The sequence below is a fragment of the Crocuta crocuta genome, unplaced genomic scaffold, assembly GCF_008692635.1.
Source record: "Crocuta crocuta isolate KB4526 unplaced genomic scaffold, BGI_CrCroc_1.0 scaffold425, whole genome shotgun sequence".
In the NCBI taxonomy this organism is placed as follows: domain Eukaryota; kingdom Metazoa; phylum Chordata; class Mammalia; order Carnivora; family Hyaenidae; genus Crocuta; species Crocuta crocuta.
Window position 1 is genome coordinate 952,775 of NW_027531909.1, and position 26,430 is coordinate 979,204.

The 26,430-nt window shown below is 39.8% G+C and overlaps 1 protein-coding gene across 3 annotated transcripts in view; it reads left to right on the top strand.

Annotated features, from left to right (window-relative positions):
- The window catches only part of FOCAD (focadhesin), a 377,756-nt gene that overhangs the window by 90,353 nt on the left and 260,973 nt on the right, over positions 1-26,430 (top strand). For all 3 annotated transcript variants that reach the window (XM_077774673.1, XM_077774670.1, XM_077774671.1), the window contains exons 2-4: positions 329-427; positions 3,526-3,600; positions 6,094-6,248. In XM_077774673.1, the coding sequence (XP_077630799.1) occupies positions 371-427; positions 3,526-3,600; positions 6,094-6,248 (287 nt within the window). In that variant the 5' untranslated portion in view covers positions 329-370. The remainder of the gene's footprint in view (positions 1-328; positions 428-3,525; positions 3,601-6,093; positions 6,249-26,430) is intronic.

A 26,430-nucleotide genomic window follows, 5' to 3' on the forward strand; every position in this document is an offset into this window, starting at 1 on the left:
TTTAAATAATTGGTTTCTGTCTTTTGCTTTTTTGTTTTTTTTTTTTTTTTTTTTTTTTTTTGGTTTCTATAGTGTGAATTAATCTGTCTCAGGATTAGCTTTAATGGGAAAAAACAAAAGTAGTTGAGCCTTATAGTTTAATTATCAGTCATGGCATTTGTGGACTGAACTGGTTGGTATGATTGTATGTCAACAATTATTCTTCAGAGCTTAGAGATGCTTTATTTCCGTTGTTTTCTGTGAAATGAATTGCTTTCATGTTATGTGAGGAATAATTGGTTTGAACTCCTTTTCCGGACTAACAAGTATTCTTTTGTTTTGATTACAGAGTCTGCATGTACGCATGTAAGAGAATCTAAGAGAATAAAAAATGTCAGATGATATCAGGAAAAGGTTTGAATTTCCAAATTCTCTTATCCAGTCACAGGTAATTTTTATTTATTTAGTCATTTTTGCTTCATGGTAACAAATGAACCTTGTTGGTGGGTTGTTGATAGAACTTTATATTTTTAACATTGAATATTTTATTCTATGTGTAGAGATAATCACTGTTCTATTAACTTTCATATAAGTTAATTTGAAAATTTATGTTTGAGGGGTGCCTGGCTGACTCAGTCGGTGGAGCAGGTGACTCTTGATCTCGGGGTCATGAGTTCAGGCCCCACGTTGGATGTAGAGATAACTTTAAAAAAATAAAATGAGGGGCACCTGAGTGGCTCAGTCGGTTGAGTGTCCGACCGGTTCAGGTCATAATCTTGAGGTTTGTGGGTTCGAGCCCCACTTTGGGCTCTGTGCTGGTAGCTCAGAGCCTGGAGCCTGCTTCAGATTTTGTGTCTCCCTCTTTCTGCTCTTCCTCTACCCACACTCTGTCTCTCTCAGAAATATACATTGAAAAAGAAATTTGTGTGTGATGGAGGAGGGTAAATATTGGAAACTGATGAATCTCCGCTTCTATTTATATCATACTTTTCTTAGACATAATAAAAATTGATTAACCAGGAGGGCCTTGAATCTGTATTTTTTTTTAGCCCATAATTAATTTTGGGGAATAGAAATAAATGATTCTGCATCTGCAGAATATGAGAGATTAATGTTTAACATGGTATATCTCACCCCTGTACACCGGTTAAGAATAAGAGATTTTGATAGTTACTGACATTCAGTACTTTAATCCAAGATAAAATATCTTGGATTAAAAAATGTGATGTACGTACTACTGCAGGCCGGGGTTGGTGATAATTTATTTTAGAGAGCCTTGTGGTTATTAGGGTTAAAACAAAAGTGATTTCCTGGTCCGCCGTCCTCTAACCAGAAGCTTTCTGGTTAGTCGAGGTACCATAATGGCTTACTGTCTTTCCTTGTGCGAGTGAAGCTAGGGGCCAGCAGAAGCTTGCCCGAAGACGGAGCGACGTCCAGCGTCTTGGCTGCTTCCGACACTTAGCTCCGGAGATGCCTGCTGTGGGAATTGACTTAGCTGGGCAGTGGGGAACCCTTCCATGAGGAGTAGAACACTCCTTATGCAAGATTCCCTTCTACCTGACTGGGTTGGAATCCTATCCTGTGCGGCACAGGTCCTTACCATGAAGAGGACGATGAAGGCTTGGAGGAGACTGTCCGCAGTTTTTGTTTTTCTGTGCCCGCAGCCGCTTTGTTAGTGTAGACAACTGAAGAGATGCCTGCGTGTGTTACTGTTAAATTAACCGCAAAGTGCACATGTAATATTTCATGGCGAATGTCTCTTTATTCTATTATGGAAAACTTAAGTAGTGATGTAGGGTCGTTTATCCCTGTTTTGTACTTTAAAATCTTGTTACTTTAAAGCCAATTTAGCCTATATTCTCTGATGTGTTAGAAAGATACATAAAAAGGCAAGCGTAAGAAGTTGAACCTGGTGGCCAGTGGGGAGCTGTTTGTCAGGAAGCTGATTTTCTTTTAGTCTTTTTTTTCCCCTTAAAATGAATGGTAACTTTTTTAAACTTTATATTTTTTTTGTCCCTGTTGTGTTTGACATTCATTTTATTTGGTTCTTGCAACTGTGCCCTGTTCTCTTTGAATACTTCTTATTGTTCCTTTGTAACCACTGCTCAGTGTTAGCACCATATTTCATTGATTCACACACTTTTTTTTCACATATTAACGTCTTTGAAAATGGGTTGCATCTAGTCATTCATGGCAGCAGTGGCTATACAGCTGGTATTGCCTGCCCAATTGCGAACTTGGCCATGATTTTCAAAATGAGTCTGAAAGGACTCTTACGTTAATATAAAAACCACAGTCTACATTAGAAGGAGCATTATATAACATAGATTTAATTGGCAGCCTTTTTTCCTTAGTGGTACATAAAGTAATGGTGCATCTTGCCGTCGATGGCCCGTTACATTCAATGAAATATGGTCTGTTTTTCAAATGGGCACCAAAACTGTTCACGGGTCTTCATTTCTCGTTACTATTGCTTTCACTGGGAGTAAGAGACAGTTAATTGATCTTAAACTTAATATTCATGTAAACGAGTGATTTATATTGCAAAACGGAGATCATCATGCTCTGAGGTCCTACAGGATTTCTACTGTGTGAATTACAAAAAAGGAACAAAGGAGCGGCGGCTGTGTTTTTCTGTGAGCTTTTCTGGAGACTTAAGTGAGCACAAGACTGACAGGGATTCACAGGTGTACCATACACTGGTCCAAGTGCAGGGTCAACACTTGGCTGCAGTTGGAAAGTTATTTCCCAGCCCGTGCACAGAGTGGCCGTGACTGCCGCCATCCTGCAGCTCTAGGATGGCGGTGCTGGTCGTGCTGAAGAGCTAGAATGGAGTTGAGGTGGTATGAAAGATATTTATCCCCTCAGGTCATCAACCTTCCTGTAAAAGTCTTAGATTTAATTTTGGGCTTTTTGACCACAGCAGGATATGGAAAAATTTTGAGATTCATGAGACCAAAAACTTATTAAAGGACTGAAACCTATGAGAAAAATAATAATGAAATTAAATCACAGAGCCTCCATGAGAGAGAACAGCTGTGGTGGGGGGAGACCTCTTGGTTCTGATCAGCGTGGGCCATGGTGATAAAGACGGGGAGGAGTTTTCTCCATCTTTGTTAAGGGCATGATGAAGCATGATGGATTTCATTTAGATGCAAAAAATGATTTTTAAAAGCTGTGGAGTTTTTCATTTGTCTCATGGTTCAATGGGTGAAGCTGCCTCACGTTATCTTTTAATACTAAGTGACGGCAATTTGAACTGAGAATCCGGCAATTTTCCTAACCTCTGTGAACTATAGTTTGCTTATTGGCATCAAAATGCTTGCCTTGAGAGTTGTTATGAAGATAAGAAATTATGTGTGCGGAATACCCAATTCATGCCTTCTGCAGAGCACACACTCCAATGACTGGGACTTGACTGCCTGGCACACTGATACGCCCTGTCAGCTAGTATTGGTATGAGTTACCTTCAAACGCACTAATTGGAGAGAACTTCTCACACAATGTATTTACTCATCACTTATTTATTTACTTATTTATTTTAAGGCTGTGGGTCATCTTATCGCTGCGGTCCTAAAGGAAAATGGCTTTTCAGAAAAGATCCACCAATCCACAAATCAGGTCTGTATTCAGCTTTGTGCTTGGGTTCTACGCCAATGCTGTTGCCAGCTGCACATAGGCTCTTCCTTTGTTTCTCCCACAGTTCAGGTCACTGTAGAAAGGAGAAGTTCATTGCCATGGTGTATTTATTTTGCTTTTTGTTTTTTTTTGTTTGTTTTTTGTTTTGCCATGTTCTTCTTCCAAATTCTTGACAATTTAAAAATTTGTTACAGCAGACTCCAGGAATGAGCTATGGAGGGGGTAGTGAAGGGGAGGAGTCTTGTGACTATTAGGGAAAAATAACACGGGTAGAATGAGGGTAGACATGCCTTAGAGAAGGTTGGTAGGATTAGCTCTGAGGGAATATCTTTTGTTTAATAAAGTGAATATAGGGGTTCAGTGTGAATGCAGGTGATTTTCTTGTGCCTTATGGTGCCCCCAATAGGAGTTCTCAGTTGGAAGGTCATGCTTCGGTGCTTGGAGCTGAAGGGGCATTTCCAGAGCAGGCATAGAACAGGTGAATGCTAAGAGTTGAAGCAGTGCTCAGCTTACTGAGGTATATACCACTCGGGTTTTGGTCAGCTGGCATTGTGTATTTTGACGTGCTGGTTGGAAACTCCACATAAATAGGTGCTCTAAGGTAAACTCTGTGGAAAATATAGATGATGGAAATAAGATTATTTTTCTCACAGCTGAAGTAAATTGATTTCCTTTCTCACACATGGCTTTCTCCCCCTGTCCCCCCACATTGCGTTTGATCAGCAACTCCAAGTTACATCTCTTCATAGCTTCTGCTGCCTTGTTGAAATGAGCGTAGAGGCAAACTTCTCTAATTGGCATTTGTCTCGTATTTGTATGTAGTCCTATAAATTAGGTTTTCCGAGAACCCTGATCTTAATCCTGCCTATAATCACATTATGTACTCCGAGATGATCTAGTGGTTTTACTTAAACTGCCAGGATTTATTGAATGTCAAACTCCTGTAACTAAATGTTTTCTCTTCTGTTAATAAATGAATGCTTACTTCCACAAGGGCACAGTATTACCTGAGGCAAAGGTTTTTATTCATTTATTTCATTTTTCTGGCTTCTAATGGAGTAATGACATTTAGAACCCTTTGATATTGGCCGTACAGGTGAATAAAATTTCCTTCTGAATAAAAGAAATGGAATATAAATATTTCCTTCCTGCAATGACTATGAACTATATTGTTCTGTTACAGTGGATCCTAAGACTGAAAAAGCTCTCGGAGCCAGCTATAGTGGGAAAGCAGGCACAATATGAGGTTGATTTTCATTCTTTTCGTTATTCTGTGGGAGCTGAGGATCTTAATTTATTTTCTCAAATTATATATTTTTCTAATAAGTTATGTCAGAAGGAGGGAAAAATAACTTCATTGTGTGTTCTTTAAATATATTAAAACAAAAACAATTAACACCCCAAAACCGCACGCAAATCTAAATGGACTTTACGCACACTGTATTCAAAGATGGGTTTATCTTGAGTCGTGAACCTCTGGGGGGTGGGTCCTGGGTTCCTGAGAAAGTTATGAAAGCTAGAATATCTGCTTTTATAGGATTTTTCAAAATAAAGAATTTCTATGGACTTCTGTTCCCTTCTGGTGCTTTTCTATCAAAGATGACAGCTTCATGATGTGATAGGGCAAAAAGACAGTTTCTTTCTTTTTTTTTTTTTAAATGTTTTTTATTTATTTCTGAGAGAGAGAGAGAGAGAGACAGCGTGAGCAGGGGAGGGTCAGAGAGAGGGAGACACAGAATCTGAAACAGGCTCCAGGCTCTGAGCTAGCTGTCAGCACAGAGCCCGACGCGGGGCTCAAACCCATGAACCATGAGATCATGACCTGAGCCGAAGCAGGATGCTCAACCGACTGAGCCACCTAGGTGCCCCAAGTGAGTTTCTTTCTTGACCAAAACGGTTTTCCAGGCTTCTCTTGGTAGCTGTGGGCGGTGCAGCTAGCTAGTGTCCTGTTTTACTTCACTGTCTTTTCTCTGGGCCTTCATTCAGCTTCAGTAAATTGGGGCAGGGACACTGTGGGGGTGGGATGGGGTGCATGTAGACGGTAGAGGTTGGTGGCAGGAGAGCAGAAACATGTTCTAAAAGTGTTACTGCATTTTGGGCTTGAAGCATAGGTATGATTTGTAGCACTGTGCTGACCTCGATGGTGTCTGGTTAAAGGGCTTGGTTAGAGCTCGGCGCGAGAGCCAAGTCTGAGTTTTGATCTCCTGTTGGTTTTGTTGCGTTGCTCAAACCCAAGCCATACCTCGGAGTGCAGCAGCCTCATTTTGCACCAGATGAGAGAGAGCTGCTCTGTCTGAACCTATCCATTATCTCTCCTGGAAAGCTGACTTTAGTTTATTCTACAGATGGTAGGACAAGAGCATCATCTTTGTAGAGGAAAGCTCGCCTGCTGGGAGCAAATTTGATGAACGGCTGGGGGTATGTATGCTTTTGCCACTCATTGGAAGTGTCTTCTAATCACTGGTTTGATTTCAGACTCCGGCTTTGAACTTGCTGTGGGAGAAGTGTTGCAGTGATAATGTGGTGGTTCGAACAGCCTGCTGTGAGGGTCTGGTGGCACTTGTTGTCCAGGATCATGCAGAGTTCAGCTATGTGCTCAATGGGATTCTCAACCTGATTCCATCGACCAGGTAGTCTTTCTACTTGACTGGTAAAACTCTTACATTTTTAGGAAAAAAATGCACTAATTTGGCATTAAAGGTCAACATTCACCCTACTTGCCAGTTGATTTTGTTTCCCTTAAAATGTCATGCCACTGATATTTCGTAGGTGCCAATGTAAACTCTCTAGTTTTGGAATTTGTGGTCATTTGCTGTATTGTAAGTTGCAGGGCTCTGCTTAAATTTGTCATTGCTTTAAAAAAAAATTTTTTTTTTGATGTTTAGTTTTTGAGAGAGGGAAAGAGAGAGTTGGAGCAGGGGAGGGGCAGAGAGAGATGGAGACAGAGGACCTGAAGTGGGCTCTGTGCTGACAGCAGAGAGCCCGAAGTGGAGCTCGAACTCACAAACCGTGAGATCATGACCCAAGCCAAAGTTGGACGCTTAACCGACTGAGCCATCAGGCGCTCCTGTCACTGATCTTTTTTTTTTTAATGAAGAAAATAGCTAAGTAGTTTATAATTCACAATTGCAGGGCAAATTCTTGACTTATATGAAGCAAGTAGGTTGCCCATAAGCAATACTACTCTCACAGTGGTAAAGTTTATATTCTATTGGTAATATTTGGTCAACCTTTGGCTTTAGTACATGTATTAGAAAATAATAGCATGGAAGCGCCTGGCTGGCTCAGTTGGAAGAGCATGCAACTCCTGATCTTGAGGTCATGAATTTGGGCCCCACACTGGGTGCAGAGATTTCTAAAATAATAAATAAAACTTAAAAAAAATAATAGCACTAATTTTTTAAAAAGTATTTTGTGATTTAGACATGTATCCTTTGATTATTTCAAGTAAAGAATGGGTGTTTTAAAATCTTTTGGTATGACTATTTTTTAAAGTTTATTTATTTATTTTGAGAGAGAGCATCTCAGGCATACAAGCACATGCGCGAGCAGGGGAGAAGCAGAGAGAGGGGAAGGGAGAGAATCCCAAATACGCTACGTGTTAGGGCAGAGCCCAACAGGGGCTTGAACTCAAACTATGAGATCATGACTGGAGCCGAAATCAAGAGTCAGATACTTATCTGACTGAGCCACCCAGGCACCCATAGTTGACTATGTATATTACATTTATAGACTAACAGTAATGGAATCGCAAGGGATAAAAGGGACATGCACCATTCTGAGGTGGTCAAGCAGGACCGTGTTTGATCCATGACCCGGAAGTGAATGTCTCCTGTGGCACAGCCCCTGAGAATGGGATGCCACTCTTTGGTGCAAGAAATGATCTTCATCTGTATGTCTTCAGTTCTGCCTAACTGTAAATCATTTGGGAATCTGCTCCCTTCTCTCAGTTCTTACCCAGCCTCCCAGACCCCTCTCCGTGGGGTTGCTTGCTTTCCCTCTGGCCCTCCGATGTGAATACCTAATCTTTTCTTCTGCTTTCCGTGGAGGTGGAGTTCAGCTGTAGCTATCAGCCTGGGGAAGACGCCATCCTGGGCTTGCAAGCTATTAAATTGAATAACCTCTGGCCCTTTGACGTTGCTTCACAAACCTTATTTTGTTCCCTTAGATCATCTCTTTCTATCTTTCTGGAACCTTGATTTATCTTTCTTTCTTTTTTTTATAGTGTGCTGCCTGTAGTTAAAAGTCCAAACCCTGTAGTGTGGTATACATGCCTTTTCCCAAACTAGTGCCAGCCTTCTATGCAAACTGTGTTTCTTGTCTTGAACGCTCCTCTCTGGCCACACGTAAGCCTTCCTGTTCCCTAGTCCTGAGCCTCTGCATGAATGGGAATGTTCTCGTTTTCCTTCTGATAGCATCTTTCCCATGCCTCAAGGTTCAGTGCCTTCTGCTGCTTAGATAACCTCTCTCTTCCCAGCTGGGCTACTTGTTCTTTCACAGTATATATTTTTTAAATGTGTATTTTTATATTTAGCACATTTTTTGACAGTTATTAGATGACCAGATATTTCTGAATAAGAATTTGATCATGGCTAAAAATGTAATGATTTTCTGTCTTTTTCTTTGTGTGAATGCTCATACATGTGCACCTGTTAGTGTGCCCATGCGCATGCACAGACACACCATTAAAAAAGGAGTTTTGAAGAGGCTTTTACAGAGTTAAGTTTTGGGTCACCTGGGGGGCTCAGTCGGTTCAGCATCCAGCTTCGACTCGGGTCACGATCTCCCGGTTCATGAGTTCAAGCCCCACATTGGGTTCTCTGCTCTCAGCACGGAGTCCGCCCCTGATCTTCTGTCTCCCTCTGTCTCTGCCCCTCCTGCGCTTGTGCTCTCTCCAAAATAAATACCTTAAAAATTTTTTTTAAGTTTTAATGTGTCTCTCTTTTAGCTAACTGGTTGATCTTAAGCAAACCACATCGATTTTGCCTTATGCCTTTTTTCAGATGCAGGTAATGATATTTGTTTTCTCCTAAATAGCTTTCAAAAGCCTTAAAATTCATAAACAAAATCGACTTGCACTGTGTAGTTGAACTGTTTATATTCAAAAGTAAGAGTACTAGCAGCTGAGGGGCCAGAGTCATGTCTCTGTTCATATACGGAAGAATTAAGAGTAGGTTAGATTATACCTTTTTTTTTTCTTTTAAGATTTTGTTTGTAAGTGATCTCTATGCCCAACATGGGGCTTGAACTTACAGCTCTGAGATCAAGAGTTGCATGCTCTACCAACTGAAGCCCCATGTTGGGCTCTGTGCTGGCAGCTAACTCACAGCCTGGAGCCCATTTCAGATTCTGTATCTCCCTCTCTCTCTGACACTCCCCTGCTCATGCTGTCTCTCTCTCTGTCTCTCTCTCTCTCTCTCTCTCTCAGAAATAAATAAAACATTAAAATTTTTTTAAAATGAATAAACATTATGGGGCGCCTGGGTGGCTCAGTCAGTTAGGCGTCTGAATTCAGCTCAGGTCATGATCTCACAGTTCGTGGTTTGAGCCCTGCATCAGGCTCTGTGCTGAATGTTCGCTCAGAGCCTGGAGCCTGCTTTGGATTCTGTGTCTTTCCCTCTCTGCCCCTCCTCTGCTCACACTGTCTCACTCTGTCTCTCAAAACTAAATGAATGTAAAAAAAAGTTTTTTTTTAATGAATAAACATTAAAATAAAAAAAACTAAAAAAAAACTGATCAGGGGCACCTGGTGGCTCAGTCGGTAGAGCTGAAGTTGGATACTTAACCAACTGAGCCACCTAGGCGCCCCCATTTAAAATTTTTTTTTAAATGTCTCTTTATTTTTGAGAGAGACAGAGACAGAATGGGAGCAAGGGAGGAGCAGAGAAAGGGGGACGCAGAATCTGAAGCAGGCTCCAGGCTCTGAGCTGTCAGCACAGAGCCGAAAGGGGGGTCAAGTCCATGGACTATGAGATCGTGACCTGAGCTGAAGTTGGATACTCAACTGACTGAGCCACCCAGGAGTCCTCTTATTTTTTTTTTTTAAATCTTTTTTATTTTTCAGTGAGTAATCTTATACATAAAGGTGTCCATTAGTTTTCAAGAATTTTTGGAAATATGGTCAATACACAGAAGAAAGCCTTGCATTTTACAGTAACCAAATTTAGGAATTTTAACAATCGAAGGATCCCGGGGAAACATTTTTTTCCCCACAGTTTCTTATCTGAGAATGTTCTTGTCTAACTTATAAGCCACAAGCAGAAGTAGACAGGCTAACCAATTTAGTTTTGGAATCAATTTGGTGATGAAACGTGTTATATAAGCGCTATGTTTTTTTTTTGGTTGTTGTTGCCAGTAGAGATAATAATTATTTTTCAAGAATTTTTTTCAGTTGTTTTATTTCAAGTAGCAGAGCTTTGTGGTTTGTAGTGATCACAAAGACTATACTTTGCATTGTTTATGTCTTTAAAAAAATGGAAATCAAATTTAAGAAATTTAATTTAATTTAATTAAAAACAGGAGACTCAAACAGCCTCTGCCTTCAAATGCTGTTCCAGGAATTTTCTGACACACAAAACCATCTTTTTACCATGCAAATGGAAGCAAAAAAAGAAAACAACAACAACAAAAAAACCCACAAAAAAACTTGGGACACTGGTACTTCTGTAGCACAAAACAGACTTTAAAACAAAGACTATAACAAGAAACAAAGAAGAACACTGTATAATGATAAAGGAGACAATCCAGCAGAAGGATATAATAATTATAAATGTTTATGTATCCAAAAAGAGAACACCTAAATATATAAAGTAACTTTTGATAGACATAAAGGAAGAAATTGAGTAGAGAAGAAGAACAGACAGAAAGGAAGTAATACAATAATTATGAAGACTGTAACTCCCCGCTGATAGCATTGGACAGATCGTCCAGACAGAAAATCAACAAGGGAAACAGTGCTTTTAAATGACACATTGGAGCAGATGGACCTACCGGATTTATCTAGAACATTTCATCCCAGAACAGTGGAGTACACATTCTTTTCAAGTGCATATGGAACATTCTCCTTAATAGATTAGATGTTAGGCCACAAAACAAATCTCAGGAAATTAAAGATTCAGATCCTGCTCTGCATCTTTACTGACCACAACAGTATAAAACTAGAAATAACAAACAAACATACTAAAACCCAAAAAAACCCCACCATCTTTATCTTTGGGATGTCAAAGCAGGAATGACCTTGTCATTTCCCTGTGTTTCCTGGCTGAGACATTTTGGATCTTCAGTTTCTAGTATTTAAATGTCTACTTGTCTCTGGATTTCTCTTCTTAAATAGAGGTTTATCAGAATCTAGAGGCGCCCTGGGAGCAGAGCCGTTCAGTAATTGCTCAGCTTTGATGGAGAACAGTAATTCTAAAATGCTATCTTTTCATTTTGCCTACCTGCTGGCCTGGCAGCCTTTAGGAACTGAGAGAGAGATTGATAGAGGGAGGAAGCGAGGCATAGTGAGAAGCCGCCTTCTACAGAATAGGTATTATAGGGAGTGTGGCTTCTGGAGCTTTCTCAGCATTACAGTGAATGTTGAAAGCTGTAAGGAAGACTGAGGTCATCGCGCCTAGCCCTCTCACCTGCTCCTGGGCCCTTTATGAGTCTAGTCTATAAAATTCTCTTGGAACATATATGGAAGCCCCATCCCTCACCCCCCACCATTCAGCCTACAATTTGAGAAACATTGGTCTAGAGCGTGCTACATTGTATAGTCTAACTTTGAAAAAGACTTGACATTTGTAAAGCTCTGGTTGTCTAAATTTTAGGGAGGGGCTGGGAACGCGTCTGGCTCTCTTTGAGAGGCTGTGCCCTTCAAAGGAATAGTTTGATGTCTAAGAGTGTTCTCGGTTCAAAGCTGAGGCAACATGAAACAATTGTAAACTAGTTTTTATAGCTTCTGTAAACAAAGAGAAGGATTTAAGAGGTCTAAAATGTTCTTTTAATCAGTAAGGAAATTTGAAAAAAAAATTATTCCCTAGGGAGGGTGAAGGAAAGAAGGGGGACCACAAAGCAAGCACAGTAAGGAAATCATTATCACCAGTTAAATGTGGATTTTGAAATTAAACCAAACTGAAATTGAAGCGAATGATACATGGTAGCATATACTTTTCTTCTCTCTTAAGGAACTGCTGCTTTCAGCTGAGATTGTTTTAGGTTTTGTTTATTTTTGTTTTTACATTGAGTGTATCCTGAGATAAAGATTCCCAAAGCAAGGAGTTTTTCCATTTTTCTGTTCTTAACACCCCCGCATCCCGCCTTAACTGCACTCGCTTCTAGAAAGCTCACGCAGCCATTGTCATAGTTGCTTAGTAACGGGATTGTGCATAAAAACTGTATTCTCCTGCAGAGCCAGGTATCCAGTTTTTAATATTGAGATGTCATGACAGCCTGTAATTTCAGTTCAACTGCCTCCCCAACCCGTTCCTTCTTTTAAAAATGTGTTTGGTAGGGTGGCAACGCTCTAGATAAACTAGGCTAGCCTTTGATTCGTGTGCCTTTTGTGCTTTTAAATGGGGAGACACCTGCAGTTTATGTATTTGGGGAAAATAAAGTGTGTTAAGGTGTGAGAGATTCAAGTCTGTTTGCTGAGGTTCCGAAAGCAAAGCCTACTTTTTCAGTGAAATCTTGCCTAGAATATTAAAAATGTCCATAGTGGTCCTGATGTAAGGTGATGGATTCAGTGAGTCTTTGATCATGGATTGACGGAGGTCCAAAGTGCTTAAAAATGATTCTGAGAACTATCAGGAGTTAATATTTAGGGTAATTTAATGAGAAAAAGTCTTGTCTCTCAGGGTCTTCTCTTTTATTGGTGGCTCCGTTCCTTGGGAAACTTAATTGTCTTGTTCTCTTGTAGGAAATGGCCAGCAACTGAGGAAACGCTGTATTCATCTCTTGTGTTATTGAAGCTTTTCCGTACTATTTAGCGTCTTTGTTTTTATTTTATTTGGCAGGAGAGGAAAAATCAAGAAGGAGGACTTTATAAGGTTCCCCAAGGCTTAAGGGGTACAGTCATAGCATGCTTTCATCTGTAGTTGGGGCATCAGAGTATTTTTCTTGAATTTGAGATGGTTTCGGGTTTATATCTCCATGGAGATCTTCGCTCACTTAACTCTTATCTGAGAGTGACAGGATCATTAGATCATGTCTGTTTCCCCATCTTGTCCTTTAAATATTCCTGTAAGCTGTTCAGCTTGTTTCCAGATGTTCTCCTTTTCTTCTTTCCAGTCCTTTTTCTTTCCCTAAAATCCCCAAGCCTCTCTCAGCTTGCAGCTCGTAACAGAAAAGTGACTCCAGTTACTTTTCTTGTCTAGGACATCCTGCCCTATTTCTTTTCAAGTTCCTTGATCTGGTTGAAGGCTTTGTCACAAAATCTTCCATTGTAAGAATCATATGTTTGTGCTAAGATGTTTCTAGGTGATTTAAGAACAGCAACTACTGTAACACATGTTACTTTTATAGTGGGAAAAGGTTTCATAAGAAATCAGGCTGTGTTTTTGGTACTGAGAAGACAAATGAGTTCCCCAAGCAAAAAGTCAATACCATTATATTCTTAGATGTTTTTTTCAAGCATTATTTTTTTTGTTATTTATTCAAGCATGGGTTCCCCAGAACTGTTTTTGATTTCCTTCCTTTCTTCCTGGTCTTCTTTGTCTTTCTCTGTCTCTTTTTTCTTATAGTTTTATAACAAATTAGAAAACGATTTGATCATTAATCTAATGTTTAACATTCTCTTACTTGTTGGTGACTTACTGTGCTTAAGGCTGACCAATTATCCTTTCTGGTTAAAAAAAAAAGGGGGGACTTGGCCACATTTGTACCATTTGTTCCCGTCGAATCCAGGGATGCCCCCTTTGGAGATAATTTGTTCTATTCTCTTCAACCAGACGCTTGTTATTCTCATCCCTGGTCAAAAAATTAGTATGGGTACTTCCTTGTACTTCATATTTGGAATATTTGAAGAGCAGAGAACCAAGCATTACTTGAGGTCTTTTCCAAAGGCGACTGAGCTTACACGAGCAGCGTTTCATGTCGTAATCAAATCAACCCCAAACAGAGGAAACCTGATGTATGCTATTCATATGCACACTAGTCATCTTGTGCTGTATTTACCCAGAGAAAAGCAATTTTCATGGGTGGTTTTAATTACTGTAGATTGTACAGCTTGACCAAAAATGTTTTTCTTTCTGTCTTCTTTCTTTCCTCCTTTGGAATACTCAACATCATTGCGGGCCCACACACCCCTTTCATGATAGGATCTGGGTCTTGGGGCTTGTGCCCAGAGAAAATCGAGGTTCCTTTTTGCCTTGCCTCTCGCCACTGTGCTTGTAGCTCAGCCCAGAAGTTTCTGTTGCTCTCACTTATAGGGTTCCTAAGTCAATTTAGCTTTTTCTGGCACCTTCCCAAGGAAAAGTCTGATCCAGCTGGTCTTTACTGAGGACTTTTAGCAGCAGGTTACTGAGTATGTTAGGACTCTGGGCTACCAGTTATAGAAAACCTCTTGAACTAATTTGAGCATAAAAGGGTGATTTTTATTTTTATGTTTTAGTAAAGGAGTGTCCCAAAGGACCCAAGAACAGGGATGCAGCCGGGCCTCAAAATGAATTAGATACAGGCTGTGTGTTTCTCCCCTCTTGCTGCAGACTGGGTTTCTCTGCCTCTCATCTACAGGGCACCCCCCACTCCTGGATTAATATTTCTTACATAGAAGAGACAGCCAGACTGAGGTTGGCTGCAGTTACAGATTTCCAAAGACCAGTGTGTGTGAGATGGTCCCTCTGGCCCAGTCAGGTCTGCTGGGGGCTACAGATTGGTTTCCTAGGGCCGCTGTAACAAATGACCATAGACTTGGTGGCTTAAAATAACATAAATGTGTTATTTCACAATTCTGGAGGCTAGAAGTGCCAAAGCAAGGGAGTCCGCAGGATTCTGGAGGCTGGGAGCGTGTGTTCTATTTCTCTTTCTTAGCTTCTGGTGGCTGTTGCAACCTTTGGAGTTTCTCGACTTGTGGCTGTATAACTCCAGTCTCTGCTTCTGTCTTTTCAAGACCTCCTCCTCCGTTTGCCTGTCTCTTCTGTCTCTGCTCTCCCTTTGCTTTTTCTTAAAAGCACACCAGCCATTGACGGTAAGGCCTATCCAGAAAAATCTGATCTCCACATCTTGATTATGCCTGCAGAGACGCTATTTCCAAATAAAGTCCCATTCATAGGTACCAGGTGATAGGACTTGGGTGTGTCCTTCTGGGAGACCACAACTGAACCATCTACAGGCTGTGTCTTCATCGTGTGAACGTATGTGTACTAGGTTCCCTATATGGTAACCACACGAACGGGGAGGGAGTGGTACTTCCCCAGAGAGGAGATTGGAACCCTATTTCCGAGGACTCTTCTGCAGCGGAATTGAATTGCGGGAAAGCCATGACTTTGGAAATAGGTATCTCTCAGTATGAGTGACTGATGTCAGATCAGTGTTGCTCCGACAGGGATAGGGAAAAGAGACATTGGGTGCTAGAGAATCATGTCAAAGCTAACGTAATTGTGTTATTGTGATGGTGAGATGCCACCATGTTTTCTGTTATTGTCATCCTCTGAAGGATTCTTTTGAAATTCTAGATTAGCTCTGCAAACAGTGGCCGTGGTAGAAATGACCACTGCCTTGGCTGTCGGGGGAGGGAGGGAGGGAAGCTAGCTTACAGTGTGGCACAAAAAAGTTACCAAGAAAATTCTGTTGATGTTAAAAAGAAGAACTTTTCCTATGATTTGAAAAACTTTTGAGTAGAGAATTTCAAAAATAGAAGAGTATGATGAACCCTCATGTTCTGTCACTCATCCCAGCAGCCACTTAAAGCGTCCTGCTGCCTCCATAACCAACCCCCTGCCACGCGTGGAAGCAAATCCCAGACACTGTATAATTTCTTCTGTAGATATTTAACTGTGTATTTCCTTTTATTTATTTATTTAAAAAAATTTTTTAATGTTTATTCATATTTGAGAGACAGCAGGGCAGGGGCAGAGAGAGTGAGACATAGAATCTGAATATGCTTCAGGCTCTGAGCTGTGAGCACAGAGTCCGACGCGGGGCTCAAACCCACAAACCATGAGATCATGATCTGAGTTGAAGTCGGATGCTCAACTGACTGAGCCACCCAGGCGTCCCTGTATATTTCCTCTTAAAAAACAACAGTAGTGTCATTATTATAGCTGGGTATATGTGTGTATGTGTGTGTGTGCATAAGTTTTTAAATGTACAGTCAGTGTTCAGATTTCCAGTTGCCTCATTTTTTTAAATGATTTGTTTGAATGACCATCCAAATAAAAATTTGTTGTGGCTTTTACATCTTTTTAATCTATGGGATCTCCCCCCTCACATCTACCTATCTCTGGTGCTTTCTCTCTTCCTCTCTCTCTCTCTCTCTCTCTCTCTCTCTCTCTCGGACTTTACTGAATGCATGTTTGTGGTGTGCTTTAACTTATTTCTCTGTATTTCCTACAAAATGAAAGTTTGCTTTAGAAATTCGATGAGATTTATGTTCAGTTTTTGTTGTTATTGGGAGGGGTGTTGGGGTAGGGAAGACTTGTCATAGATGGTAATGTGTTCTGTAGTCGAAAGGGAAAGAATATCTGATTGTTTTCTTTTTTGGAAATTTTAGCTGTTGGTGCTGAATGGTTAGATCCATTCGTTCATTAGGAGTTTCAACATGGTTGAAATTCTGTCATTTTTTTCTTCACTTGTTACCTAAAATATCACAATGAAGAGAATCTTCCCCATTTCCATTATTTGGTTACCCAGAAACACAGCTTGTATAGGAAAGACGGGCTATATAGTGGCTTTTTTTCCTCAGACTTGCTAAACTTCAAAATAATCAGCTTTTTAATAAAAGCTTCAGTGTGGATCAATTAGATTTTATTTTATAAAGAAGTATAATGTGCTCAGGGGTTTAGACTTAACTGAAATATTGCAATTCTCTTCCCTCTTTTTAAAAATCATTTTGAGACTTTATTATCTTTTCACTGTTTTTGAGTCTGTTTTAGACCGACTCTTTAGAAGCACTGAGGGAGGGGGAAGATGAGGGGAGAGAAATGCACGTTTCAGAGGTCCCACTGCCACTTAATGATTTTCATATATAACAAATGAATTAAGAGGGGAGGGAGTGAAAGAAATAGCATTTTCCAAAGGGGACTTCCTGTGGCTACTCTGATCATAAGTCATAGGAACCATTTAATACTCCAAAGATTCTCATTGGAGTTCACATGCAGGGTGATGAATTTAGCTTCATGGTGGGCAGTCTTCAATATAGTAGTTACATCTCTGTTTACCATGCTGAATACTTCTCTTTTACTTTATTTATTCTTTTCCTTTTATTTTAAGTAAAAAAAAATTTTTTAAGTTTATTTTTGAGAGAGACAGAGCATGAACAGAGGAGGGGCAGAGAAAGGAGGAGACACAGAATCTGAAGCAGGCTCTCGGCTCTGAGCTGTTAGCACAGAGCCAAGATGTGGGGCTTGAATCCAAAAACTGCAAGATCATGACCTGAGCCAAAGTCGGACGCTCAACCAGCTGAGCCATCCAGGCACCCCATAATTTTTTTTAAATGTTTGTTTATTTTTGAGAGAGAGAAAGAGACAGAAAGTGAGCAGGGGAGTGGCAGAGAGAGAGAGAGCGAGAGAGAGAATCCTAAGTAGGTTCCAGGCTCTAATCTGTCAGCACAGAGCCCAATGTGGGGCTCAAACCCATGAACCACATAAGATCATGACCTGAGTTGAAGCTGGACACTTAACCAGCTGAGCCACCCAAGCCACCCAGGTGCTCCTTACTTTACTTATTCTATCAGGAGTCTTAAGTTGGTTTTAATGTTGCAATTACATGCTTTGAGATGTGTAAAAAAGAAGTTCCAACAAAACCCTTCCCTCAATAGGGTTGTTTCATTGCTTGATAACACAACAGGTATTACATTAATTTTATCATTCCTCATATCCCCTCATTTGCTAAATGTGTGATTTCAGAAATGAAGAGCCTATAACCACAACTAGTAATACCATTCATATTAGTTTATTTAGTGATAAATTAAATAACAAATTTTTTAAAAAGGTTATTTATTTTTGAGAAGGAGAGTGCACATGAGCAGGGGAGGGGCAGAGAGAGGCAGAGAAAGGGAGGGGGTGTCGAGAGGGGGGAGAGAGAATTCCAACCAGGCTCCATGCTGTCAGTGCAGAGCCCCACATAGGGCTTGATCTCACGAACCATGAGATCATGACCTGAGCCCAAATCAAGAGTCGGACACTTAACTGCCTGAGCCTCCCAGGCACCCCCTTAGTAACAAATTTTCATAACGAAGCTATCAGATACAATAATTTCAATGTGTATGTGTAATATCCTGTAGCTCTAGTTCTAGAAGTTACCTTCGGAGGTCACTTCAGCAGTCAAGTAAGACAGCTGTCTTTCATCCAACTATCCATCTTTTAATTAACATATTTATTGGCTATCCCTTATATACCTGTGCTTGGTGCTGTGATATCATAATGAGAAAAGCAAACATAGTCGTATTCATGATGCTTTGGGTTTAGAGTCCGGGACCGCCACAATCACACGGTTGCACAGTTCTGTAATAAACTATATTCAGACAAAGGATACTGTACCGGCAGTGCCTTCAGTATGTCATGGAGGTCAAGGAAGGCTTCCCTGATGAAGAAACACCTACGATAAGACAGAGGAATGCATGGAACTTATCTAGGCAAATACAATAGGGTAGACTTTACCATTACAGGAAATGGCGTGTGCCAAGTCCCTGTTGGTCGGAGGGAAGATGGTCATAGAAAGGCCTAAAAGAATGTCAAAACAAGGCGAGAATGGTTTGAGATGAAGCTGCAAGGTAGGTGGGGGCCGGACAGGGCAGTTCACAATGGCTAATCTTGAGGATTTGGGTCTTTATCCTGAGTGCTGAGGGAATCTACTGAAGTATTTATCTAGTGGATAGCAGGGATTTCAAAAAGGCCACTCGGGCTGTAATAATGCACATAATATTAAAAGTGTTGGGTTTTGGGCAGGCAGATGGAATGGATATATGGAGATGAGTCTAGGTGGCTGTCGCTGTAGTTCAGGTGAAGGAAGCTCCTTGCACTAGACAGAGATGGAGGGAAAGAGATGGGCCTATTAGAGGTGGGTGGGGAAGGAGTGGGGTGGGTGAAACATTTGCACTGGGTTGAATATGAGGATGACTGAAAGAGATATGTCAGAGGTGAGCCCTTGATTTCCAGCTTGCCTAACAGGTAGATAGGGAACATCAAAAGACAAGGTGTGTGGGAAGAGCAAGAGTTAGGTTTTAAACATGTTGAATTTGAGGCACAATCCCAGCCCTAGAGTGGGAATATCAGGTAACACATGATACCATGAATGTTAGTCACAATATGTAACCAGATCCTTTCCGCCCTTATTAAAGCCTTCACTTTGATTCGTTAAGGAACTCTTCTGTGTACCTGTGTACCTCAAACACAGGTGGCCTGCTTGTCTACCTACAAGTTAATTCCAGTTCCTGAAAATGTTCCTTGCAAGTCTTCTTTTTCATATTAACATGTTTTTGTGTCTGTGCCAATCTGTGGCAAAAGAGAAGTTCTGAATAAAGGACACCATGGTTTTGTCATTGTTTATTTAAATTTCAGCTCATGCTATCCATCTAGAGATCAGATTTCATCTCCTATTTGTGTTCAGTAGTCTTTCTTCATCATGAGATTTTAAATCCCACCACCTTTTCCACTGATAAAAAAATAAAGGTAGTGCATACTTTTTTGAAAACTCAAATAATGGCATTTGCAGGTAGTGAAAGTAGTAAGTGGTAAACATTTCCTTTTTATCATCTTCTCTCACTTTTCTTCTTTAAAAACATTTTTTTAATGTTTGTTTATTTTTGAGAGAGAGAGAGAGAGAGACACTCTGCGTGAGCAGGGAAGGGGCAGAGGGAGAGAGGGAGACCACCCAGAATCTAAAAGAGGCTCCAGGCTCTGAGCTGTCTGTCAGCCCAGAGCCTGACTCAGGGCTTGAACTTGGGAGTGGCGAGATCATGACCTGAGACGAAGTCAGACGCTTAACTGACTGAGCCACCCAGGCACCCCTCTTTTCTTCTTTTTTAAAAAAATCATTTTCTTAGGGCACCTAGGTGGCTCAGTGGGATCGAGTCCTGTGTCAGGCTCCAACAGTGACATCGTGGGGCTTGCTTGGGATTCTCTCTTCCTCTCTCACTGTACGCTACTCCCCCCACCCCCCACTCCCCTGAATGCTCTCACTTACTTTTTGGGCTCTGGTGAAAACTGGGAAGTGGAAGTCCTCAGGGCTGGTAGGTATATCAGAGGTTCCATCAGATTTTAATTTGGTTCCCTCGGGAATATAGAAGAAGCCAGGGTGATGATCTGCAATCAAGTTCAGGTACAAGGAATCAGGGACTAGCTAATTGCTATGAAATTGGAGCCCCATTTCTAGACCTATATAAAAGGTATTTTATAAGCACATACACTCCACAAGTATTTATATGTATGTTGTTCTAAAACTTGCATTTTCCCACCTAATGGTATTGGACATCCTTCCATATGTCTGTTTGCAGCTTTCTTAACAGCTACAGAGTATTCTAGATTGTGAATGTATCATATTTGAAATACTTCTCTGTTGAAAAATAGGTTTTTCTTTTTCCATTTTTTAAAAATTAATTTTTAATATTTATTTGAGAGAGAGAGACAGAGCATGAGCATGAGCAGGGAGGGACAGAGAGAGAGAGGGAGACAAAGAAACCGAAGCAGGCTCCAGGCTCCGAGCTGCCTGCCCAGAGCCCGAGGTGGGCTCAAACCCACAAACTATGAGATCATGACCTGAGCCAAAGTCTGATGCTTAACTGACTGAGCCACCCAGGCACCCCTATTCTTCCATTTTTAAAAATAACAAATGCAGTGTAAAGGCTTCTTTTGAGTATATCTAAAGGTATTTCTATATGATGGGTTCTTAGAAGTGGAATTTGTAGGATAGAAAGTATGTACATCTAAACGTTCTTTTATGGATTTAAAATTTTATGGATACTGCCAAATTGTTCTCCATAAAGACTGAACCACTGGGGACACGTGGCTAGCTCAGTTGGAAGAGCATATGAGCCTTGATCTCAGCAGTGTGAGTGCGAGCCCATGTTGGTTGTAGAGATTACTAAAAAGAATAAACTTAAAAAGCATTGAACCAATGTATGCTCTCAACCTGAAAGTGCTTATTTCCCCATTCGCTCATCAATATTCTGAATCTTACTCTTCTGTGATTTGCATATCTCTATTCTTCGCTCATCGTTCTACTATGTGATTAGGTTTATTTTGTTACTTTTCTTGTTTTTTGATTGTTAATGCTTTGTCATATAGGTTGTAAATATTTCGTCTCATATTGTCTCTTAACTTAATGTTTTTTCTCACCTGAAAACCCTCCCCACTGACTTTGCTAAAACTATCTGGAATTTTAGTTATAGATTGTCTTTTTCTGTTGTTCTTTTTCACATTCTCCTCCTCGCCGTCTCCACATTTTCTTCAAGACGTTGTCTTAAACTTTGTAGTCACATTTGAAAAATGTTAAAGACTTGGTTATAAGTTCTGGTATTCATTCTGACCAGTTCTTTGTAGTGTATCTCTTTCTGTTTCTTCAGTTTTTTTTAATCCTTTATCTTTTTTTAAATTTAAAATAACAGCCTTATTGAGATATTATTCATGTATAGAACATCATCCTTTGAAAGTGTATATAACTCAGTGGTTTTTGGTATATTTACAAAATTGCACAATCATCATGCATTATATTAAAGTTTTTTTTACGTGTTTATTTTCAGAGAGAGAGAGTGAGAAGAGAGCATGAGTTGGGGCAGAGAGAGAGAATTCATGCTGTTAGTGTGGATGCAGGGGTCAATCCCACAAACCGTAAGATCATGACCTGAGCCAAAATCGAGAGTTGGACCAACTCGCTTAACCAACTGAGCCACCCAGTTGGCCCCTGGATGATCTTTTAACTGGAGAACTTCTTTAAGAAAAATTTCAGAATATTATGTCTGAAAGTATTTCTTTTGCCTTCATGTATTACCCTTATTTTGGGGTGGGGGTGTATTTAGACTTATTAAGTTATGTAAACCTTTTATTTATAATTCCATATATATTTCTTCATTCAGTGTTGCAGATGAGAGTGCTGATGCCAAATTAGAAATGATGTCAATCTAATGGTCTTTATCTTATAAATTTTATTTGATAAAATCTGAGAGTGTACAGGATTTTCCTTTTGTCTTTGGATTGAGAAATGTCAGCAATTAGTTTTTTCAGGAATCTTGTCTAGCACTTGGTAGCCTTTTTAATTTGAAGACATAAATTCAGTGAAAATTTTTTCCATCCCATCTTTGAGTTTTGCTTCTCTGGTGGTTATTATTTTCTTCTATTTCACCATTTTGATTTTCAGCACTAATTAACCTGTTATTGTAACCTCTTTCTGCAATCATATCGAATTCACTAGAAGTTTAGTTTATAAAACAAATTTTTTTTTAAGTTTACTTAGTTTGAGAGAGGATGAGAGAGAACATGAGTGGGAGTAGGTACAGAGAGAGAGGGAGAGAGAACACAGTGCAGAACTGGATACTGGGCTCAAACTCACGAACTATGAGATCATGACCTGAGCTGAAATCAAGAGTCAGATGCTTAACCTACTGGGCCACCCAGGCGCCTGAAATATAGTTTTATTTTTCAGTTAAAAAAAAAATTATTTAAGTAATCTTAAAAAAATTTTTTTTTAATGTTTTATTTATTTCTAAGAACAGAGAGAGACAACATAAGCAGGGGAGGGTCAGAGAGAGAGGGAGACACAGAAACTGAAGCAGGCTACGAGCGGGCAGCACAGAGCCTGACGTGGGGCTTGAACCCACGAACCCTGAGATCATGACCTGAGCCAAAGTTGGATGCTTAACCGACTGAGCCACCCAGGTGCCCCTATTTAAGTAATCTTTACATCCAACATGGGTCTTGAACTCACAACCCTAAGATCAAGACTCTCTCAGTCTTCTGACTGAGCCAACCAGGTGCCCCAGAAATTTAGTTTTTTAAGAGCAGATCTCAGAGACAGAGTAACAGTGGATGAAAACAAGATCTCAGATACAGAAAACAGTGGCTGTCTTTGTGAGGACAGATGGAAAATACTAACAACATAAGAGATGGGCTTATGATTTTAGATTGTATGAATGAGGATGCCGTGGCTTTTAGGTGTTATGAGCCTTGCCCAACATTCCCTAGCTAATTAGAATTAAATAAAAATTAATCTGAAACCATCTCAGCCCACTTGAAATATTTAAATAAGTTAAATAATTATTCAGTTGAATTTAACTACTGTTTGAATGCATCTATCTGTTATTTGATGCCATTATTTTTCAAAACTTATAATCTATTCATGCTACACTCTCACTTAAACTACAGTACAGACTTAATTATCCACACAGTAAAGTCTGGATCCACAAATAAGACCAAACAAGATTTAACTGAAAGGTGAGAAAACTGGAGTTCAGAGGCAACTCAGGTCATTATCTCACGGTTCATGAGTTCCAGTTCCTGGTCGGGTTCTGTGCTGACAGCTCAGAGCCTGGAACCTGCTTCAGATTCTGTGTCTCCATCTTTCTCTGCCCCTCCTCCATTCACACTCTGTCTCTCTCTCAAAAGTAAACATTAAAAAAATTAAAAAAAAAAAAAAGATAACTGTTAAGTTCCTCCTAATCCTTCTATACGTGCAAACATATGGTAGCTGTCCTTCTCTGCCTGACTTATTTCGCTCAGCATAACATCTTCAAGTTCCATCCATGTTGCTACACATGGCCAGATTTCATTCTTTCTCATTGCCATGTAGTATTCCATTGTATAGATAAACCACATCTTACTGATCCATTTGTCAGTTGATGGAAGACCATGAGGGAGAAGAAGGGGGGAAAATAGTGGGGGAGAGGGAGGGAGGCAAACCGTGAGAGACTCTTGAATGCTGAGAACAAACTGAGGACTGATGGGGGTGGGGGGGAGGGGAAGGGGGGTGATGGGCATGGAGGAGGGCACTTGTGGGACGAGCACTGGGTGTTATATGGAAACCAACTTGACAATAAATTAAAAAAAGAAAACTGGAGTTCATTTATTAGTCTTAGTTTTCTGTGAATTAAATGCATATATGATGTATGTGCTTTTCTTTGGGATTCTACTGCTTTTAGGGATGGGTAACCCAAATTAGTTAAAAATCATAGGTGTATATGGAGTTTTCTCAAAAAATTAAAAACAGAATTACCATATGACCTAGAATTCCACTACTGAGTATATACTGAAAGAAAATGAAGACACTAATTAGAAAAGATATCTGCACCCCTGTGTTTATTACAGCATCATTTACAAAAGCCAAGATATGGAAACAACCCATGTGTCCATCAATAGATGAATGGATAAAGATAAAACACACACACACACACTGAAATATTTCTTATCCGTAAAAAAGATGGAAATCTTGTCATTTGCAGCAGCATGGATGGATCTATAGGGTATATAATGCTAAGTGAAATAAAGAAACATGAATGCCATATGATTTCACTCATATGTGGGATGTAAGAGACACCTGAACGAAGAAAGAAAAAAGCTGGACAAAAAAACATAGACTCTTAAATACAGGAACATACTGATGGTTCCTAGAGGGAAGGTGGGTGGGTGGGATGGGTAAAATCATTTAAGGGATTAAGAGTACATTTATCTTGATGAGCACTACAAAGTGTATAGAACTGTTCAATCATTATATTGTAGAACTGAAACTAACATTACTATACGTTAGTTATACTATACATTACTGTACGTTAACTGTATTTCAGTAAAAACAAATCATAGGACTGTTATCTGTCTAAAACTCTAATCATATGAAAAGTAAATCATTAGATAAGGAAATGTGAGACACAAATATGAGCCACATACATAATTCAAAATTTTTTCATAGCTGCATTAACAAGTAAAAAGAAACAGGTGATGTTAATCTTAATGACATTATGTGCCCTATATATGGAAAATATTATTCAGTATCCAGTCAATATAAAAAAGTACGCAGGATATTATATATTCTTTTTGTGTCCTAAATCTTTAAAACCCAGTATGTCTTTTATATGAATAGCACGTCTCAGTTTGGATTAGCCACATTACAAGTGGCCAGGACCACATGTGGCTATTGGCTGATGGATTGGACTGTGTGGACAGGACTTTTGTCAGCTGGAAAGCTTTAAATGTCATAAAAGAGTACACTAAATGAAACCTCATATGATTGCCCCAAATGATACCAATGAATTCAGTCCAAGGCTTGCCCTAGCCTAAGAATAAAGTTAACAGTGACTTGTAACCTACCGTGTTCTGGATGATAAATCACATAATACATGTTAAGCACTTAGGAGAGAACTTGGCTTGCAGTGGATGTTCCATAAATATTAACAACCATGATTTAAAAAATACTTTTTTCCCATTTAACAAGCAATATTTTTTTATTTCTAAGATTTTTTTTTTTTTTTTATTCCCCGAGAGAACCTTATTTAAAAAGGGCAGGCTAATTTGTAACAACATGGTTGTTCGTTCAATCATGGATGAACCTGGAAGGCATTATGCTAAGTGAAATAACCCAGAGAAAGACAAATGCTGAATGGTAACACTTAGTATGTGGCATCTTAAAAGGGGGGGAAAAGGCGCCTGGGTAGCTTAGTTGGTTAGGTGTCTGACTCTTGATCTCTGCTCAGTCTTGATCTCGGGATCTTGAGCTCAAGCCCGTACATGATGGCCTCTGCACTGGGCGTGGAGCCTACTTAAAAAAAAGCCAAACTTAACAGAAACAGTAGAATTGTGGTTGCTAGCATGTGGGTGGGAGAAATGGAGAAAGGTTACTCAGAGGATACAAACTTTCAGTTACAAGATGAGTAAGTTCTGATGATCGAATGTATAGCACGTTGACTACAGTTAACAATAACGTATGGCGTATTTGAAATTGCTGAGGGTAGGTCTTTAGCATTCTCATAAAGAGTGTGTGAGTTGAGGGATGTGTTAATTATTAAATGGTTGCTGGGGCACCTGGGTGGCTCGGTTGAGTGTCTGATTTTGGCTCAGGTCATGATCTCACCATTCCCAGTTTCTAAGTTTGAGCCCCATGTTGGGCTCTGTGCTGGCAGCTTGGAGCCTGGAGCCTGTTATGGATTCTGTGTCTCCCTCTCTGTCTCTGCCCCTCCCCTACTCATTCTGTATCTCTCTCAAAAATAAATAAACATTAAAAAATTTTTTAAATTATAAAATGGTTGTCAATCAAGTTAATGCCGGCATATATCACATTGTGTACTTTAAATATAATTGTATTTGTCAATTTTACCTCAATAAAGCTGGAAAAAAATCACATTTCACAATGTAAAAAAATTAATAAGAAAAAGAAGGGCAGGCTATTCTCTTTCTTTTATTTTTCTTTATTTTTTTTGATATATTATCCTCCTACCTCTTACAGAGAATAAAGAAAACAATTTAAAATTTTATTCCCCACTCCCATTAATTTTATTTTATTGGGAGTTATTTGCTCTGAATGGTCCCCTGGCCCATTTTTTGAGTGGCTAATCCATTTCATATGTCTGATTATTATTCATGGTCTACTAATATTTATAAATGAAGGACTTAATTATTCAGTACGGGTAACTGATGTGGTCACTGCCTGCAATTATGTCGGCTAATGTTTGTGTTTTCCTGATTTATACCCACC